Source organism: Amphiprion ocellaris, chromosome 21 (assembly GCF_022539595.1).
Source record: "Amphiprion ocellaris isolate individual 3 ecotype Okinawa chromosome 21, ASM2253959v1, whole genome shotgun sequence".
NCBI classification, from domain to species: Eukaryota; Metazoa; Chordata; class Actinopteri; family Pomacentridae; genus Amphiprion; species Amphiprion ocellaris.
Window position 1 is genome coordinate 13,063,067 of NC_072786.1, and position 17,612 is coordinate 13,080,678.

At 41.0% G+C, this 17,612-nt stretch overlaps 1 protein-coding gene across 8 annotated transcripts in view; it reads left to right on the forward strand.

Moving 5' to 3' along the window:
• anks1b (ankyrin repeat and sterile alpha motif domain containing 1B) overlaps window positions 1–17,612 on the forward strand; it is a 269,926-nt gene that overhangs the window by 196,769 nt on the left and 55,545 nt on the right. For 7 of the 8 annotated variants that reach the window (XM_055006381.1, XM_055006380.1, XM_055006379.1 and 4 more), the window contains 4 exons: window positions 9,114–9,772; window positions 10,379–10,501; window positions 12,786–12,855; window positions 14,884–14,990. In XM_055006381.1, the coding sequence (XP_054862356.1) occupies window positions 9,114–9,772; window positions 10,379–10,501; window positions 12,786–12,855; window positions 14,884–14,990 (959 nt within the window). Of the gene's footprint in view, window positions 1–9,113; window positions 9,773–10,378; window positions 10,502–12,785; window positions 12,856–14,018; window positions 14,991–17,612 lie in introns of those variants that run through there. The other variant, XM_055006386.1, reaches the window with a different exon arrangement.

The following is a 17,612-nucleotide window of genomic DNA, read 5'->3' on the forward strand; positions in this document are numbered from 1 at the left end:
GGTTAGTGCATTTACAGTATGGACAGTCCATTGTGTGACAAATGTTGGACTGTATGTGGACGGCCACAGTGGGTTCCTCACAAACACTTGCAGACTTGGGTAGAAAGCATGAATTGACCTCATAGTAAAGTAGTGAGACATGGAGCAACTGAGTTGGAAAAATAATTAAACAAGATCAGTTAACTCCATGTGCAATTTAACAACTGATATGTAGCTTGATTGCATTTGATGTCATTTTGTTGGCAAGTGGATGTACCACTGGCTCTGTGTTAGACGGTTACAGTTACAGAACCTACAACATGTTAAGTAATAACATATATTATAGAGTTAGCACAGCTGTCATGACAATAAAGTAAAATCCTTCTGCTGTAGAAGACTGAAAGATGTTCTTGAAAGCTCCAGAATAGCTAGTAACTGGACCTCGGATCCACTACCACCTGCTTTACTTTATCATTTTAAAAGAATAATACTAACCAAACTCAGCTGTAAGTGCAATGATTATAACACACAAATAGGGGTTAGAAGATAATACACATGGTTAATTTATCTCTTGCGATCCCCAGTGTCATCTCAAACACACAGGTTCTTAAATAGTGAAAGGAAAGCCGGAACGGTTGGGGTTCAAAAAAATCATTGTCTTTCTTTATTGCTTTTGGGGCTTTAGTTAAAGTCTCTCTCTGGTTGTTGATTTAGCTTCTAAAAAATCATCTCTGTGTATTAGTTACATATTTAAAAATGTTTCCATGACAGTAATCCTGTCTCGCTTTAAATTCCCCAGCCCACACACCTTTACTTCCTCTTGAATGTGCAGATCTATGCAGTTTTTCGCCCTTCCCTTCACTACTTGCTGCAGCTCACGCACAACAGCACACCTGTGACTAGGCAGGTAACGGACATGTTAACAAGGCAGAAAACTTGATTTTCAGTACGTACTGATTTTTAAATGATTGTGATCTTTCTGTAGTTCTCACATGCAACTTCTTGCCAATGACCCAGACCTCAAATATTTCCCGTTTTCATCGTCAGTCCCACCAGAGTTCTGCAGAACCATTTAGATGTGGCTTTGTTAGCGTAGCCTAGCACTAACTGACCAATGTTAGCTTAGCACCTGAGGCTCAGGGAGCTGATAGTGATTTATCCAGGCCTGTGGTGCTTAAGAAATAGGGCTCAGTCTTTAATCTCGGGGATGACTGACAGTTCAGATATTACTCTGTAGTTTTTAATAACAGTCAGTGCGGCACCACAAGAGATGGAACGATGAACACGCTGCTATCAGATGTTTGGATCATCTCCCAGCCCCTCCTGCTACCACACAAACACACTGAGAGGAAAACATCCAGTGTATGAGAAGATGGTGTGTGTGTGTGTGTAGTGTTTATAGTGTTTGTGTGTACCTGCATTTTCACGTTCACTGTTCCTTTTGGATTTTCCCTGCAATAATGAGGGAAATGATAAACGTGTGGTGAAACATGTTGCATTTTTTGCAGAAGTGTGTCGAATATTCTGTCATATCACAATGTTTATAGCTTTTAATGGAAATTTAAATCATTTCACAATCTTCGGGCTATGTAAAAATCAGTAACGAAGGCGGTTTTATTAGATTTTTGAAAGAACTCTTTAAGATATTTAGTAGAAACTCAGCTTCAAGTGGACTGCTGTGATGCTGTGTGGATTGACTGGCTTTACTGTGACAGATCAAGCCTTGCTCTTGTGTCCACAGTTTCTTTTCCCTCCCATTTTGACATATAACCTCCAGCTCTCCATCTCCACTCTTTCATTTCTCTCCCTCATGCCCCCCTCTGTCATTCAATCTTTCATTCTGACACTCCCTTATTTCTCTAGCCACTTTCATGAGCTCATTCGCCTCTGTCTTTCTCTCTTTCTTTATGCCTGTCATTCACTGTTATGCGCTCTCTGCCGGCCCCCACACTTTACCTCAGCCTTGCTGCCATTTATCAACCTTTCCTCTATGTTTTGGTTGTTTTATTGCTACAGTTAGCCTCTGCATTACTCATTTACCCTTCCACTTAAAAATCTGTTTTCCATTTGGGCAGATAGTCTCCCTTACTCTCTTTATTCCTGTATCTATCTATTCCCTGAATTTAAATTTCCACTTTTCACCCTCCTCCCACAGGTTCTTCTCCCTCAGTCTCCTTTTCTTCCTCTCCCCTACTTCTGCCTCTGTTTTTATGATGTCCATTCTAAGTGCTGCGCAGCAAACTGGTTACATTTGCCACTGGTGCAGCAAGCATTTATTACCAGGCAGTGAAGCACGTCTTTACATCTTGGGGCATGCATGAAAAGAAGAGTTGACCTTTTTTTTTTCCATCTTCTTTTACCTTATTTATTCACTGTATGAAGGAGCCTCACTCAGACTGCTGTTGCCTTATTCAACACTGTGGCATGAAATCTTATTTTAGTAAAGTGATTACCTGCAAGAGAGTAAGACTCATTTTTGGAAGAACATTTACTTTAACGTGCCAAAATGAGCTGGTAAAAGACAAAAGCTGTGTCCCAGTTTAAAATGACGAACTAACACTAAGCAGGTTTTTAGTTTGCAGCAGTCACAGTGAATATGCAACAAAACTACTTTACTCAAAATGTATGCATACTAAAATAGTTTCACTTTTGAGTGTTCTTAAATACATGCATTATAGACTGTTAAGCATCAAAACTTCAGATAGTGCTGAGACAGCTTAAAAAATATAGAAATATCAGGAACACATTTTTGCTTTGTATTATCAAGTTAAATTGGAGTCGTACTTGGTCAGTTGTTTGTGAATGTATCGTCCTTTTTCATAAGATCCTGACACGTCATGGCAGGATAAGCACACGTGTAACTAATGATGTTAATTATGCCTGTATTCCAGTTCCAGGACTTGAATATTTTGAATGCAGGCTCAGAATCTTGTCTTACTGGGTTCCTTGAATGCAACGGAGCCACTGTTAATGGTATTAGTTGCGCCTGTGTTTTTCCTGCTATAGTAAGTAATATAATAAATGTCTGCTGAGAAAAAGAAATGACGACGTTGCTGCTCACCCAAAATGCTAATAGACAAATACGTCAAAAACTATCTGCAAAACCAGTGTTCTGCCACACTTAGAAGCTGTTTGCTACTTCTAAAGCACATACAATCACTAGATCATGCATTATGACTGTTTTTCAACAAGTTTACCACCTTCCAGACATACATAAATGTGTCCATGTCCTCAAGAATGACACATAGAAGAACATTGTTTTTCAGATATAGGTCTCTTTTATGTTAATGCTCCACAAGGTATCCTTCAGGCATATCTACCACAGTGACAAAGAGAACCATAATATGCACGCATTTGTCCTTCATGTGAGATTGGACAATACATTAAATGATGCATAATAATAATAATAATAATAATAATAATAATAATAATAATAATAATAATAATAATAATAATAATGCAAAAACTAACAAAAGTCTAAACCTAAACTAACGTCAAACTTATGTCTGTCAAAATCACAAATAGCCTACTTTATTTGTGATTTTATAAACACTGAAAATTCTGTCCAAGTGTCACGGCACCCTACTGGTTTACCAACAGTAAAGTAAAAATATCCCAACAGCTGTGAAGTAGTGCAGGGCTTAACCAAATGATTAACTTTTACTCTGTGTGACAGCTTACGTGTCTGAAGTGAAGAAAAAGAACACAGTGTGATTTTTCATTTGAATCTGAGTGACCCTGTCCTTATGTTGGAGATAATTTCTAATTATAAGTAATTAATGAAGATGTCTATGTTGTTCCATGTACATAAATGTGTGCAATTCTTGATCTAGAGACAATCAGATGGATCTGGCAGCTATTTGATACTACAGGCATTTAAATAATTCAGAGAAAAGACTTCTACAAACAAAGCAATAAATGAAACTTTAGCTCTTTTTATCAAAACTTTGATTACATTTGTTAGAGGTGAGTCTCGCTGATCTGAATTGTTCTGTCTTTATTGCAGTAAAGTTTTATTTTAATGCACATTATAGTTTACAGCAAATGGGAAATTACAGGGTAAAGTGAATTAGAGAAGTGCTTGTCTGAAAGGGGATTTAGCATATAGTGTGTTGCGCTGCCATGATACCAAAGCAGCACTGTTTTATTTTACAGTTTGAGTGATTATGTACATTGACTAAAAGCTCCAGACCTGTTTCTCTCCCTCCCACTCTGTTCTTCTCTGTCTGTTCTCTACTGTAAAGTGGTTAGTGGGAGGATGTACACAACTAAATGTTTTACCTCTCACCGTTTGAGTCAGTCAGTAATATAAAATGATGCATGGGTCCTCACTGTTGGTATTTAGTGCTAATGAGGATACAAACAGAGACAGATCGATCCTAAACTATTAATGAGTTCATTCTATATCTCTGAGTGATAATGTAAAATATTTCTTTGTGTTTATTGCACAAACAAACACCTAGTTGCTGCTGTTGTTTGCTTTGAGACAAACACAACTCATCCAACTACAAATCTGGGCTGTGCTGCTGCATGCCACAACCTGTATGTATCGTGTCACAATAAAAATGCAGGTATGCAGAGTGATACAGCGGCTGTTTCGCCATCTGATTCTTGGAGTTCTGCTGCTCTTCAGCGAAAGAAGGGTGGTGAGTGACTATAAATATGTGCCGTATATAAGAGTAGACCGTTCCGTAGTTTGAGTTCATACTATCCTTGGCTTCCCAGGTAAGAAAAACACACAACCTCACTCAAACACAAAAATAATAGTCTGTGAGATCTGCAGGCTCAGGGAAGGAAAAATAATGGTGGTAAAAAGAACACAGTGAGGAAGTCTATTTATTGTTTGTAGGAGAAGAAGAAGAGAGAACAAGAGAGTTTCCTGCCTGAGCGTAGCCAAATTCTGATTCTCTGATTTTATCTATCCTAAAGTTTGGCTGCAACAAGTTGTCATTATGTTAGTATTCTGAGCAGCCAAGCTAATGCTGGCTTAATGATTCTATCTTTACCAGAAAATATTGTTCAGGGAACTTTCCCAAAAGTTCCTGCTTGTAACTTTCCTTCTGCCCTCTCCACATACCTGTACTTCTACAGTTACAGATAAGTCAGCTCAGCCTCTGGAACGATTCTTTTCTGTCTTGACAAACACACCTGCTGATTTGATTGCTGTGTTTATCCACCATACACTTTTCCCTCGCTCTCCCGAAGGTTAAAAACACTCAGCCACCAAAAAACTGGGAGAGATGCTGGTGCTTGGGCTCTCTGTTGCCATAGCTACCAATGGGCTCACCTGTTGCCAATGGCTCTCATCTTTAAAAAAAAACAGAGAAAACGCACAGAGAGAGTATAAGAACTGTAAAATATATTCATGACAAAGCTGAGAGCACATGCTGAGTATAAATTGAAAAATGAATCTTAATGATGCCTTAAAGGTGCAGCCACAGTGCAGGGCTTGTTTTAATCATACCAACTAATACCGTATTGGAATGGAAATTATTATGTATAATAATAATATGCTTCTGACCAAGAATATTTCTAACTCTGACAAATGATGGGGAATTAACAAAACTGTCGAATCACTCAATTATTAACATAATTTCCGATGGTGTGTTTTTTTTTTTTTCCATGTTGGTTAACCCTCTGTTCCCAAAAGAACCTTCTAGGGGTTTAAAAAGCATGCTGTCTTTGAAAAATTGCAAAGATTACACCATATATCAGAGCCAGGAGCTGTGAAAACAGATTTATTTGTGTTTCTTTTTATCTTTTGGGTGATTGTTGAACTTCCTGTGTTAACATGATACATAACAGTTTTGCTGGGAAAATTAACCACATCTAACTTCAATCATTTAATCAAAATCACTTTATTCTACATGTCTCATTTAAAGAATTCTCAAAAATCAACTCTTTGCTGTAACCAGATTCTGTAAAAATACAAAAATAGTTTCTCCTCAGTGCAACCGTATAACCATGTTTGACTCAGCTGCAACCAACACGTGACAAAAATTCTGTTAAGCTGAACTGCAGGCTGTGTAGATAGGTGACAAGTATGAAAATGAATTATAAATATCCACCCATCCATTATCTATACACCACTTAATCCTCATTAGGGTCGCAGGGTGGCTGAAGCCTGTCCCAACTGACTTGGGGTGAAGGCAGGGTTCACCTGGACAGGTCACCTGTCACACACCAGGCTACATATAGACAAACAAGCACACTCACTTTTACACCTACGGACAATTTAGAATCACCTATTAACCTCAGCATATTTTTGGACTATGGGAGGAAGCCAGAGTACCCAGAGAAAACCCACGCATGCACAGGGGGAACATGCAAACTCCATGCAGGCTGGGACACGAACCAGGGATCTTCTAGCTGCAAGGCGACAGTGCTAACCACCAAGCCACTGTGCAGCCTGAATTAAAAATGTAAGCAGTGAAATATTTCAGCTGTACAGAGAAGACATGTTTAAGTTCTCTCTACTTTTAGCCATGGTTGTGCTGCTTCCATTGAGATGCAGGGCTTTATATTGCAGTGAAAAATGAGCCCACAGGGGTTAAAGATACAACAGTAGTATAAAACACCCAAAAAGTACTTGGGTTCACAGCGTTAAATGTAATAACTTGCAACAATACATTCAGAGACATGCTGTCTATGATTTGTGCTTTGGGTATTGATTGTGTTCAACAAAGACAATGCAGCCAAAAAAAAAGAGAAATTAAGAGGCAACGACAAAGGGCGTCACACTATTACTTTGATGATGTTGCAGCCATTTTGTTCCGTTTATTCTGTAAAACACTGAGGATTAGTTGTTACTAAAGAGCTTTCAGCTTGTGTAGGAAATTATGACATTTTCAGTCCGTGTAACACTTGAGGATGAGTCATGTTGTCAGCGCTCATGACCTGAAGACTGTTAATGGGTGTGTTTGGTACATTTAAATACAGCAAATAGAGTGGTGCAGTGAAATGAAATGGCTCTATGTTTAAGCACTGATGTTCCCCCACTTTGGTTCTTTCACAGCGACTAGAACAGGATCCTCTCTTGCTTTAATCATTGTGATTTCAGTCAGTCACTCTCCTGGGGTTTTCTCACAAAAACAGCAAAGTAACATGAGCGTTACTGCATGTACTCACTTATGCGATTGTTGCACATGGAAATGCGGCTGGATGTGCCGAAGACAGTCAGAAAGCGCTAGCTAAAACTGGCTGAGAGAGACTCAGTGAGATTTTGGGGTGATGAGGTGCCAAACAGCGGGAAGATGCGGTCAAATGACAACATCGTAAATTCAGTGTGTGTGGGGAGCAGTGGGGTACATGCAATTATTCAGCTGACAGTTTTGATGACAGGACTGCAGATTTCGCATTTATGTGAAAGTGGACAGGCACTGTTTCTATTCATTCAAGCAACTGTGATTGTGAGACTGTTGAGAGAGTGTGTGAGAGATATTTATCAGTGGTAAGATTGTTTACATGGCCTGATACACAGTCTTAACACGCAGTGACAGGAAACAGAAAGAGAGAAGAGTGGGGACTCGCTTCACACAGACACACACTTTCCTTTTCAGCTCTTTATAGCATGTAAGGCAACAAGACAGGATATTATGCTGCATTCTAGTTTAATCAACTAATGAGTGGAAAACAAAATCTGATGTTGAAGAGCAGATTACAGCTCTCAGACATGTGTGTGTGTGTGTGTGTGTGTGTGTGTGTGTGTGTGTGTGTGTGTGTGTGTGTGTGTGTGTGTGTGTGTGTGTGTGTGTGTTTGAGCAGAGTAGTGAGAGACCATGTTTTTACACACTTTTTATCTGCTAATATCAAGAAGATGAATTATCAAGTATGACATTAAATGACGTTTGCGGTCTGCACATTGAGTTTGTAATAAATTAATGGGTGCTGTCTTAAAATGCCAGCTCTCATCTGTAATTTTAGTAGTTTTACATCAACATCGAAGTGCCTGAGGGATATAACTATTTAAACATGCAAAACCAAATGTTCAAAAGGAAGTGGAAACTTCTCTGCTTAGGAATTTGTTATTTCACTGGATTGATTTTTTACTTTTTAGTCTGGGGTTAGTCTAATTTTTGTCATGCATTTTGAATTTTGACATTTGAGGCTATGGCTCTCAACATTTTTCTTATGTCCAGTTACCATGGTTACAGGTGTCATTCTCATCTATGGCGAGGTTAGTGTCCAAGGTGTAATTTATTTGTTCACACACAGTTTCCATGACCCTCTTTGAGTAGATCTAGTGCTCCACTGTCTCTGTTGTCTGTACCCACCTACCATTAGCAGTAAGTAATTTAGGTTCAGTGTCTTCAGTCATATATTGAGTTGAAGGTTTGAGAAACGCTGCTCTGGTGAAGTGCAAAAATTGATCAAGGTAGAAGAGGAATAAGAGACAGACTTTCCATTTTGCATATTGTATCATCTTCTTAAGTGCAAGAAAACAGTTGTGACCTCAGCTGTAACATGTTTGGAGATGTGACGGCGACAGAAGAGTAGTCAGGTAGACACAGACAGAAACACGCAGGCAGACAGATGCATCTACAATTACACAAACACTTATTCAAGGAAAATCGGAAGGAGCTTTCAGCTGCTTCTTCCACGCCACTGCACATAAACAGTGAGTGAAAGCATCCCTTCCAAAAAAAATGGAAGCAGCCAATGGTGTAAGAACATCTGTCTCGATGAGTTCATGCATAGATGCACAAGTTCAGACACACAAGCACACTGTTTGCACCCACATGGTGAAGGAGCAGAGGTGTAAAATCCAAGTCAGGAGTTCTTTCATGTCTCCTTGGAGGAACAAACAGCTTCTCTGCAGGGAAGCAGAAGATGTATTACCTCGTTCTTATCTTCCTATTTGCAGCTTTGCTTGTTTTGTGTACTTGTTTTTAGCCCCATCGCTTTTCTCTCCCTCTGTTCTGTTTAATCAGTATTTTACTCGACACTTTTAAATATTATTGTGTGCTTTGTGGATTTTGTGTAAATTTCTGATCTTTGTTTTCTTGAAGAGTAAATTCATCAATTTGTATCATTGTTGTGGCAGGAGTGTTTTATGCAAATACAATACATGTACGTATGGCTCATCTGTATGATTTAATGCTAATCAGTCAATGTTTTGTGTGTCCTTTCTACAGACGACGGGTCGTACCAGCGAGACCTGCCTCCTCCTCCTCCTCCCTGCTCTTCCTCCAAATCAAACGCTCTGTTAGAGGAGCGCAGGAAGAGTCACATCCCAGAGGAATTTGCAGGCCTCCTTCATGGATCTTCCCCGGCCTGTGAACCCCCTGAAACGCCTTACCACCTCTACAGCCCCAAAGCTTTTAAATATCCTTCCACAGATGTCCAGAGCAGCCTGCTGCAGACCCCAGAGTTCAGCATTGTGATTGGCGGAGGTGCCACTCAGGTGTTCTCTAGGACAAGGAGCGAATCTTCCCCTCAGAGGTCGGCCAACGACCCCCAAAAGCCACAGGTTGTGTACCGGACTGTCTTCCACACCAAGGTCAACCAGGACCAAGCTCGACTCAGGAACTGTGAGCAGGTGGGTTCACCTCGTGGATGGTCTACATTGGGCCACCCAGCCTCTAGTTCCTCTGGTCAAAACGGAGAAGTTCCAGAGTTACGGGGTGTCCAGGCAGGAGGGGCGTCCAAAGACAGTTCGTCTGGGGCTGGCTACGAAGAGAGGGCTTGCACCCTGGGGAGGATGAGGTCCATGCCACGCAGTGTTTTGGACCTGCAGCTGTCTAAGTCTCTGTCCAAGTCTGACTCCAACCTGGTGGCTGTGTCTCCCATACAGGTAAGCTGCTGCTGACATTTTATGTTAAGATTTTCTGTCATTTGTGCTGCATTATGGAACTTATAATGGTAGTTTTTCACTGATACAGTCCAGGTCTTCTTCCAGCTCAAGCATAAAATTATTTTTATTTTTTTGTTTTTTGAAAGTAATGAGAAGTTTTACTTTTTATATAAACTGGTCAAAAAAGAGGTCTCAGTTTCTATTGCACTGGCAGAAAATGTATTTATTGTAAATATTCAGTTGTATAAATGATGAAGTTGGCATCCTGCTGCATCATGTGACCTCAGAAACAGAACAGAAGACAGTCCAGCCAATTAGATAACTCACTAATCTGGGCCACAGTGTTCTCTGCTGTGCGGCACATTTAATGAGACTTCTTTAATTCACTGTAAATAAATCATAAGCTAAATCCATAGTCTGTTTGATGAAAATAGTGCCATTACAGATGAAACTTTGATGAACACTGAATGGATTTAGTTATTCTCCTATCAGTTTTAGTTTCAGTTATTCGTGTTTTTAAGGTTAAAATATTTGGAACCTTTGCATCTCATGCTCTTTAGTCGTCCAGTTCTTGAGAACAAAATGGTTTGTTTTTGTCTTGTCCAGGAGGAGCACAGTTGGGGGTCTGGATCACGAGGTCAGGGCCCTGGAAGCCCCAGCCCACGAGAGGGTGCCAGCCCCGAGGGAAGATTGGAGAGAACGCCTTCTTTCACTGCTGAGTGGGAAGAGGTAAAAAGACGTTTCTCCTGACATACACAGCTAACTGTTTAGAATCAATCAAGATGTTAAAAAAGGAAAAGGATTATCAATCAGTGCCTGTGCTTTGACACTAGATGTAGTTTCATTGTAAAATTGATTAAAAGCAGCACGTTTTTCAAAGTGATCTGTGTCTGCAGGGGACAGTTGAAAACTCTGCAGCCACAGCAGTGAGCCGCTTCAGCTTTTCCTCCCTTTGAAATCCACTCAGCTACTACGGTGCAGAAGGAGCCTGTGCTAATTTAACATGCTCCCACATTGATTTTCCTCTGTAACCAGCACTGAGCTGCAGGGAAGACCAGATATCTGAGAGAAAGCAGTTTCTGTTATAGAGGGTAGAGCGCGGAGGTCGAGGGTGCTGTGTGTTTTGGTCTCGGTATGTTTGTGCCTGGAGCTCTTTCGGTATTAAAGCGTCTGTGACACAGATGTGATCTATTGACTGGACACCACTGTTGGAGCTCTATAAACACTTTGGGTCACAGACACATTAGCTTCTGCTCAGTGGACATTGTTCTCACCACAGGCCAGCACACTTTGCAAAATGATGCACCTTGACAGTGAAGAATCGCATATTGTTTTGCACAGCACTTCTTAGGATAAAATGTTTGTCCCATCCCACGCAATCATGAAGGCAACTTAATTAGTCTATTTTTAAAACAACGCCAATGCATGTGAGTGAAAGTGCATGTGTGCATGTCGTTTCACATTTGCATGTACATGTTCATTAATTCTTCAACAGAGCTCATAACTTGCTGATGGTGATGAATTACCATATGGAAGTTCTCATAATTCTCAGCAATTAAGGTGACCTTTCCTGTTTAATTGCATGCTACATGAGGCAGAGATAAGATGGCTTCAGGGAAATCGTGGGCTGATATATGGGGATTTAAGAGGCAAAAATAACAAAGCTGCTCCATTTGTAGCAAATGCTCAGGAAAGAGTTGCCATATTGGTGAAAGGCGAGTCGCAAGAGGCGTCCTACAGCAGTTAGTGATCTGAATATACACGTACTCATTAGTGCAACACGCTTAAAGGTAGTCCAGTGTATGATATAAATTTGCACTTTAATCTGCTTCAGCTTGAAATTTTTCGCAGTAGTTAATACTGACGGTAGTAAATACTGACACATTAGATATTCAAAAAGACGTTTTGGTCACTAAAAAAATGTGTTTATTGTTGTTATTATTGGAAATTATAGCAGTTTTATATCTCTCAAAAGTTCAATTCTGGCTCAGATCAAGGGATATGAATATGCAAAAGATCGTTCAGATTTTAATCAAATATTCTGGTTAGTTGAACTTATTTGTAAGTGAAAATTGAGGCCAACTGTAAAATTATTCTGATTTTCTCTGTCCAGTGGTTTAAGGATGGAGAGCATCATCTATTGTGCAGATTTTAAAGCCCCTTGTGGCAAGTTTGTGATATTGGGCTATATAACCTGAGTTGACTTGACCCAAACTGACTGCTGCTACCATCCGTCAGTTTACAGATTGGTTTATTGGCCAGTCGAGTTTTGCTTTACTTTCTCAAGTAGTATAGATGGGTTTTTTTGTGCAATAAGGTGCCACTGACACCATTTTATGTGTGTTCCTTTGGCTTTACTGTATTTACAAAGAAAATAATTTAGCTAATCTGGCATCAGGTGAATATTATCTTTGGATCTGTCTACAAGCATCCACTTCCACATTACACACAGTCATTTGAATAATAGGTAGTATGTTCTATATACTGATTGCATAAGAAATTCTGCTTTGTCTGCAGAGATTGCTACCCGTTTATAATGTTACAAAGGCGACCTTCATGCTCTGTCAACTTGGACACAGTGTTTGCATTTGTCAGTCCTGGCCCTTTAGACGCTCAGGTTTCCCCGACCCGTGATGAAGCAGCGGTCCTGAAAGGTGGATGGATGTGCAGGCTGCATAGTTCAGTGGTTAGCGGCAGGTCCGGGGTTAGGGATGACCGCTCTGCAGCCAGCAGGCAGACTCTAATGAAGCCCCAGTATCTCCCTCCAGTCCAGTCTCCCTCCTCCTTCATCTCTGCTGTGCTGTCTTTAAGTTTCCTGCTCCTCCGTGCTTTTTCAATTCACAAGGGGAATGACTGACATTGAGCATGCTGGCTGGCATAATGACCATGTTATGTGACACTTCAATCCAGAAATAGGGGTTAGCCTTATTACTGGGAAATGACTTTCCCTTGGACATGCTGTACATGCCTCTAACTCTGGTTCTCTTTCTCTCTCTCTCCTTCATTTGTCCAGATCGACAAGATTATGAGCTCTATTGGGGCAGGAATAGGCAGCGGATTGGACATCAAGGAGGATTCCTCAGGTAATCTACACACAAGTACATATGAAGGAGTGTGTGTGTGTTTGAGCAAGGTGAACATAAGGAATAAGTCCTGATCAATCACTGTTCGGGTCTTATTCTCATAGTTTGGCATTCATTTCTAAAGGATATGACAAAATCTCACGCCACATAGTCTGACACATAAGTTCAGTACAGATGGTCAACATTGGACCAAGAAGTCAGTTTGGTACATTGATCAGTCTGGGAGCCGAAACCCTCCAAAGGGTCACGCAGTAAATCCTGGAGTCATAAAAACTACATTAGGATTGCAAGGCAGAAAAGAGAATACTTGCTACACCCATTTTATTTTTAATTATTGTCTATTCAGGTGTCTGAAAATGAATAATACACTTTCAGATGACTTGTTTGTAAACTTAAGACATTTGCAACTGCTCAAACATGGATTTGCAACTGGTGGCTATGGGATGTTGGAGGGGTGGAGTGGCACAGACTGCAATGACTGATTAGCTATAGAGTCACAGGATTAAAACTGAAAGGAGCAAAGCTGAAGTCCTGATATTTGTCTTTCTGCTTCAGGTAGTGCTGAAAGCCTTTTTAAATTGCTGATAGAAGTGACGGCCAAATCTATGAAATTCGGAGCTTAGCTGTAATTTGAAGGAATTATCTGATTAGCTGGTGGGTGGACAAGTGGGTATGTGAGAGATGTGAATTGCTTGTGAATTTTAACTTTTCTGTGCACAAGAAAAATCTGTTGTTGCCAGCTCCATCACCTGTGTACCTTGCATCCTCCGCTAGTCATCTCTATTTGCTGCATTCATCCCCCTCTCCTCGTATTAACTCCCCCATCCTCCACCCTCCTGATCCCCTCCCCTCGTCGTATTTCTTTTCATCTGTGAATGCAAAGCCGCTTCTAAACATGGTTACCACAGGGAGGAATCCAGCTTGTGCCAAACCAGTTCTACCCCCAACCAAACACATGCGTACATAGCTACACCGCAGCACACCACACACACACCCACACACACACCCACACACACACACACACACACACACACACACACACAGACGTATACGGCTGCATGCATACAGTCAGAGTGGTGTGTGTGAGTGGGAGGGAGCTCGGCTTGCAGACAAAGAAGCTGGAGCTGTTGTGATGGCTATTATCAGCAGAGCGAGCCAGATATATGTAGAGCGGCAGAGAGCGCAGGGTGACGATCGACACTTAGAGAAGATAGAGACTGGAGGTAGACAGAGGAAAGTGAGCGAGCGAGCGAAGCAGAGAGTGAGAGAACGAAGGAGGGAAGCAGCACTCTGAGAAAAGAGAGAGACAGAGAGAGAGGAGGCTGCAGAAGCATACAGATGAGAGTGGGAGTACTTGATAAAGAGAAATCTACAACGCAGGCAGCTCTCCCTCTCTCTCTCTCTCTCTCTCTCTCTCTCTCCTCACACACACACACACTCGTGCACACACACACACACACACACACACACACACACACACACACAAGCTCAGGGGAGCAGCCAAGCAAGCGCAACAGCTGAAAAGAAAGCGGCTGCTGTGCTGTGCACGACAAACATACAGGCGCTCTCGCTTGCGGATCTATACCTCCAGTCTTATCCAACACCCATCTCTGGCAGGATTTAACCCCCAGGATAGAAGCTCTTTTCTGGATGCAACTTCAGCCTTCAGCCCCCTTCTCATTCTTCCTCTGGCTGGATTCAGAGAAGGCAGCATCTGGACGCCTTATCCTGCACTTTACCCGCTTGCACCCTTGCATGCTGACCCCCCTCCATCCTCACCATGCCTCTAGCTTAGCCTCCTTTTCTTTCTCTCTACACCCTTCCCCACTCCCTCCACCTCTCTCCCTTCATTTTCCTCCTCTTGCTGCCTTGCCAAAAGACTCCTCAAAAGCATGGCGGGCTCTTTCGACAGCCACTTTGCCCGCCATAACATGATGTGGCAGTGCCAGCTGTCTCAGCCGGACTGCCGCTGCTACCGCGTGGATGGCTACTCCCTACTGAAACGTTTGCCCCTCCACCCCCTCATAGGTCCCCGCTGCCCGCTGCAGTCCGTGGGCCAGTGGCTGGACTCCATTGGCTTGGTCCAGTACGAGAACCACCTGCTGGCCAATGGATTTGACAACGTCCAGTTCATGGTGAGTGTTTTCACAAGTCTTTTTGGGGGAAAAGAAAGAGGCAGGAGAGATCTTAGTGATTTTGAGTTTCAAATGGGTTGTTGGCTCTTTTTTTAGGCTTTAAATGTTATCTCCTCCCTTTAAGCTTTCTCTGCTTTTTTAGGTGCAGCTCATCGTCTCATTATTCTTTGCAGTGATTAGCGCAACAGCCATGTGTTTTCCATCACTCTGATCTTTTTTCATTTATTAGATTTCCTCCTTTCTGTATCATCTTCTGTCCTCCTCTTTTTCTCTCATTCTTGCCTTCCCATCATTACTGCCTCTCCCCACTGATGCCATGTGAGGTCCTCCTACGCACAGAAATCCTACACCATATCTCCACCACAGCAAAAACCCAGCTCCAGCAACAAGCTGCACACATATTTGCTCATACTGCATTCAAAATGCAATTTGAAATCATGATTGGTTCGTGGTTTTGGCACATGTACTTGTACAAATATAAATATTGTGAATACAACCACCTGTAGCCTGTGGATCAAACTGATCCTCTGTTTTATCCGATTGTCCCTTCCTCTCCAGTGACGTAGGAAGAGAAACTCGCTGGGTCATTTCGTATTCGGAAACTCTTTTGATGTAGTGTGTGTGCGAGTGAGACTGATATCCACAGGAAGACAGGGTTAGTGAACAATAATGTAGGAAATGAAGAGAAAGAGGGAAGGTGGTGGTGAAGTGATGAAGTTAGATGGAGAGAATCTGCAGCAGAGGCAGATAGATGGAGGCAAAGCAGAGGGATGCTGACTAGATGAGTTTGTCTAAAGTTGGAGGGTGTCACAATTCAGAGAGAAACACAATATCTTCAGATATTGTGGGGTTTATTAATTTCTTTAACTTCTTTTTTTTATACTAATTTAGTTTCAGTTCATTACAAACAGTTAGCAAGATTTCCAGTTCCAATACTTCACATTTTTCTATTGAAATAACAGTAACACTCTCCTGTTTCCTTCTGACTTTTTCACATCCCAATGAAAAGAGAGAGCGCAGTTAAATGATGTTCTTCCTGGCACAAGGTCACCTAACACTGTAGGCAGGAATCTGTATTTCTGTGTGCGAGCATGTGTGTGCGTTCTGGTCCTCCACTCATTATGACCTGCATCTGTTCCTTTTGTTACCGTGGCAACAAGATGAAATCACACAATTTCTCCATTTCTTTGTGTTTCTCCCACACGTGGTCACTGTTTATCAGTATGTTTTTGGCTGCTCTCTGCAAGTATTTAGAGCAAATTACGGGAATTATAAGAGAGAAGTGACACTTCTACTCTTTGTTGTGTCCTCTCAGAATTCTTCATTCACTAATTATCATGTCTCCATATTAACAATGTGTGGTAACACACCAGCATCCAAACCTCAACAGTATTCCCCTCCCCTCATTTTTTTTTTTTTTTTTGCCTCAGTTAGTGCAATTCAACAAAGCCTAATTGGCATAAGGTTTTGATTAAAAATATTTTCCCAGATCACATACATAAACTAATTAATAGCTAAAATTAAAGTGTTTGAAAGCGTTGATAATTACAGTACATGTAGTGAAAGTTAATGATGACATGAAATAAGTTAAACGAGAAATAAAAAGAAGGAAGGAGCAATCTCTGAATTACTTAATATTTCTACCACACTCTAAATCCTTGCAGTGTTTGTAATGCCTCCAGCATAAATGTTTTTTGTACAGATTCTCACATACCTACAAGCAATGCAAGAAAAAATTGTTACATCAAAATATATGTTTTATCAGCATAAATGGCTGATAAAATGCAGTTAAAGCATGTGAAGAAGGTGGAGAATAAGCCATATGCTATAGATTTTTAGAGAAGTGAAAGACTGGAATTCAAAACAAGTTATTGGAACAAATAGCATTTGATCAAACAGTTGATTTTACAGAATTTCTTAGCGATTCTTAAAAACTGTTTTAAGGGCTAACTTTGATGCAAGTGCACTCATGATTAAAGCACTTTACTACTATGCTACGTCTATAAATAATTTTTGACAGTCTTGTTTTTAAGGTATCAGGGTGACTAAAACATTACCATCATGTCAAAAATAATTGTTTTTTTTAGGGACGTTACTGCTTAATTGTTAATCGATGAAGTGCTGTTATTGATTTGATCTATTAGATGTATTTGCTGTAGTACCTGGATGGACCACCAGGTGAAGCATTTCACTCTTTAATGTGAGGGAGTTACAGGTGTGTTTGCTGACCACCTGAAGGGTCGCATAACTTAAGCACATCTTCCTGCTGTCTACTCAAGGAAGTTGTGCAGCATAATGTAAAGCAACTTCAGCTTATTTTAACTTTAGTTGTAAAAAGATGTCTGTTAGCTGTCCAGTTTGGCTACCTGAGGATCATGCTGACACTAAACTAGGATTTTCAAAGCTGTAGCTGCTAACAAGGCTAACCTTCAGGAGCAGCATGACTGTGAACACTAACTGTGAACACATACTGTCAGCCACATAAAACTGAAGTGATAAAGTCCATCGGCATTCTCTTGAGTTGTGCAACATTTTGATTGACTCCAACAAATTGATTCATAACCACTACCTTTATCTTTCTATGATTGTAGGAATTACACCCCAACCTAATAAACCTGACCG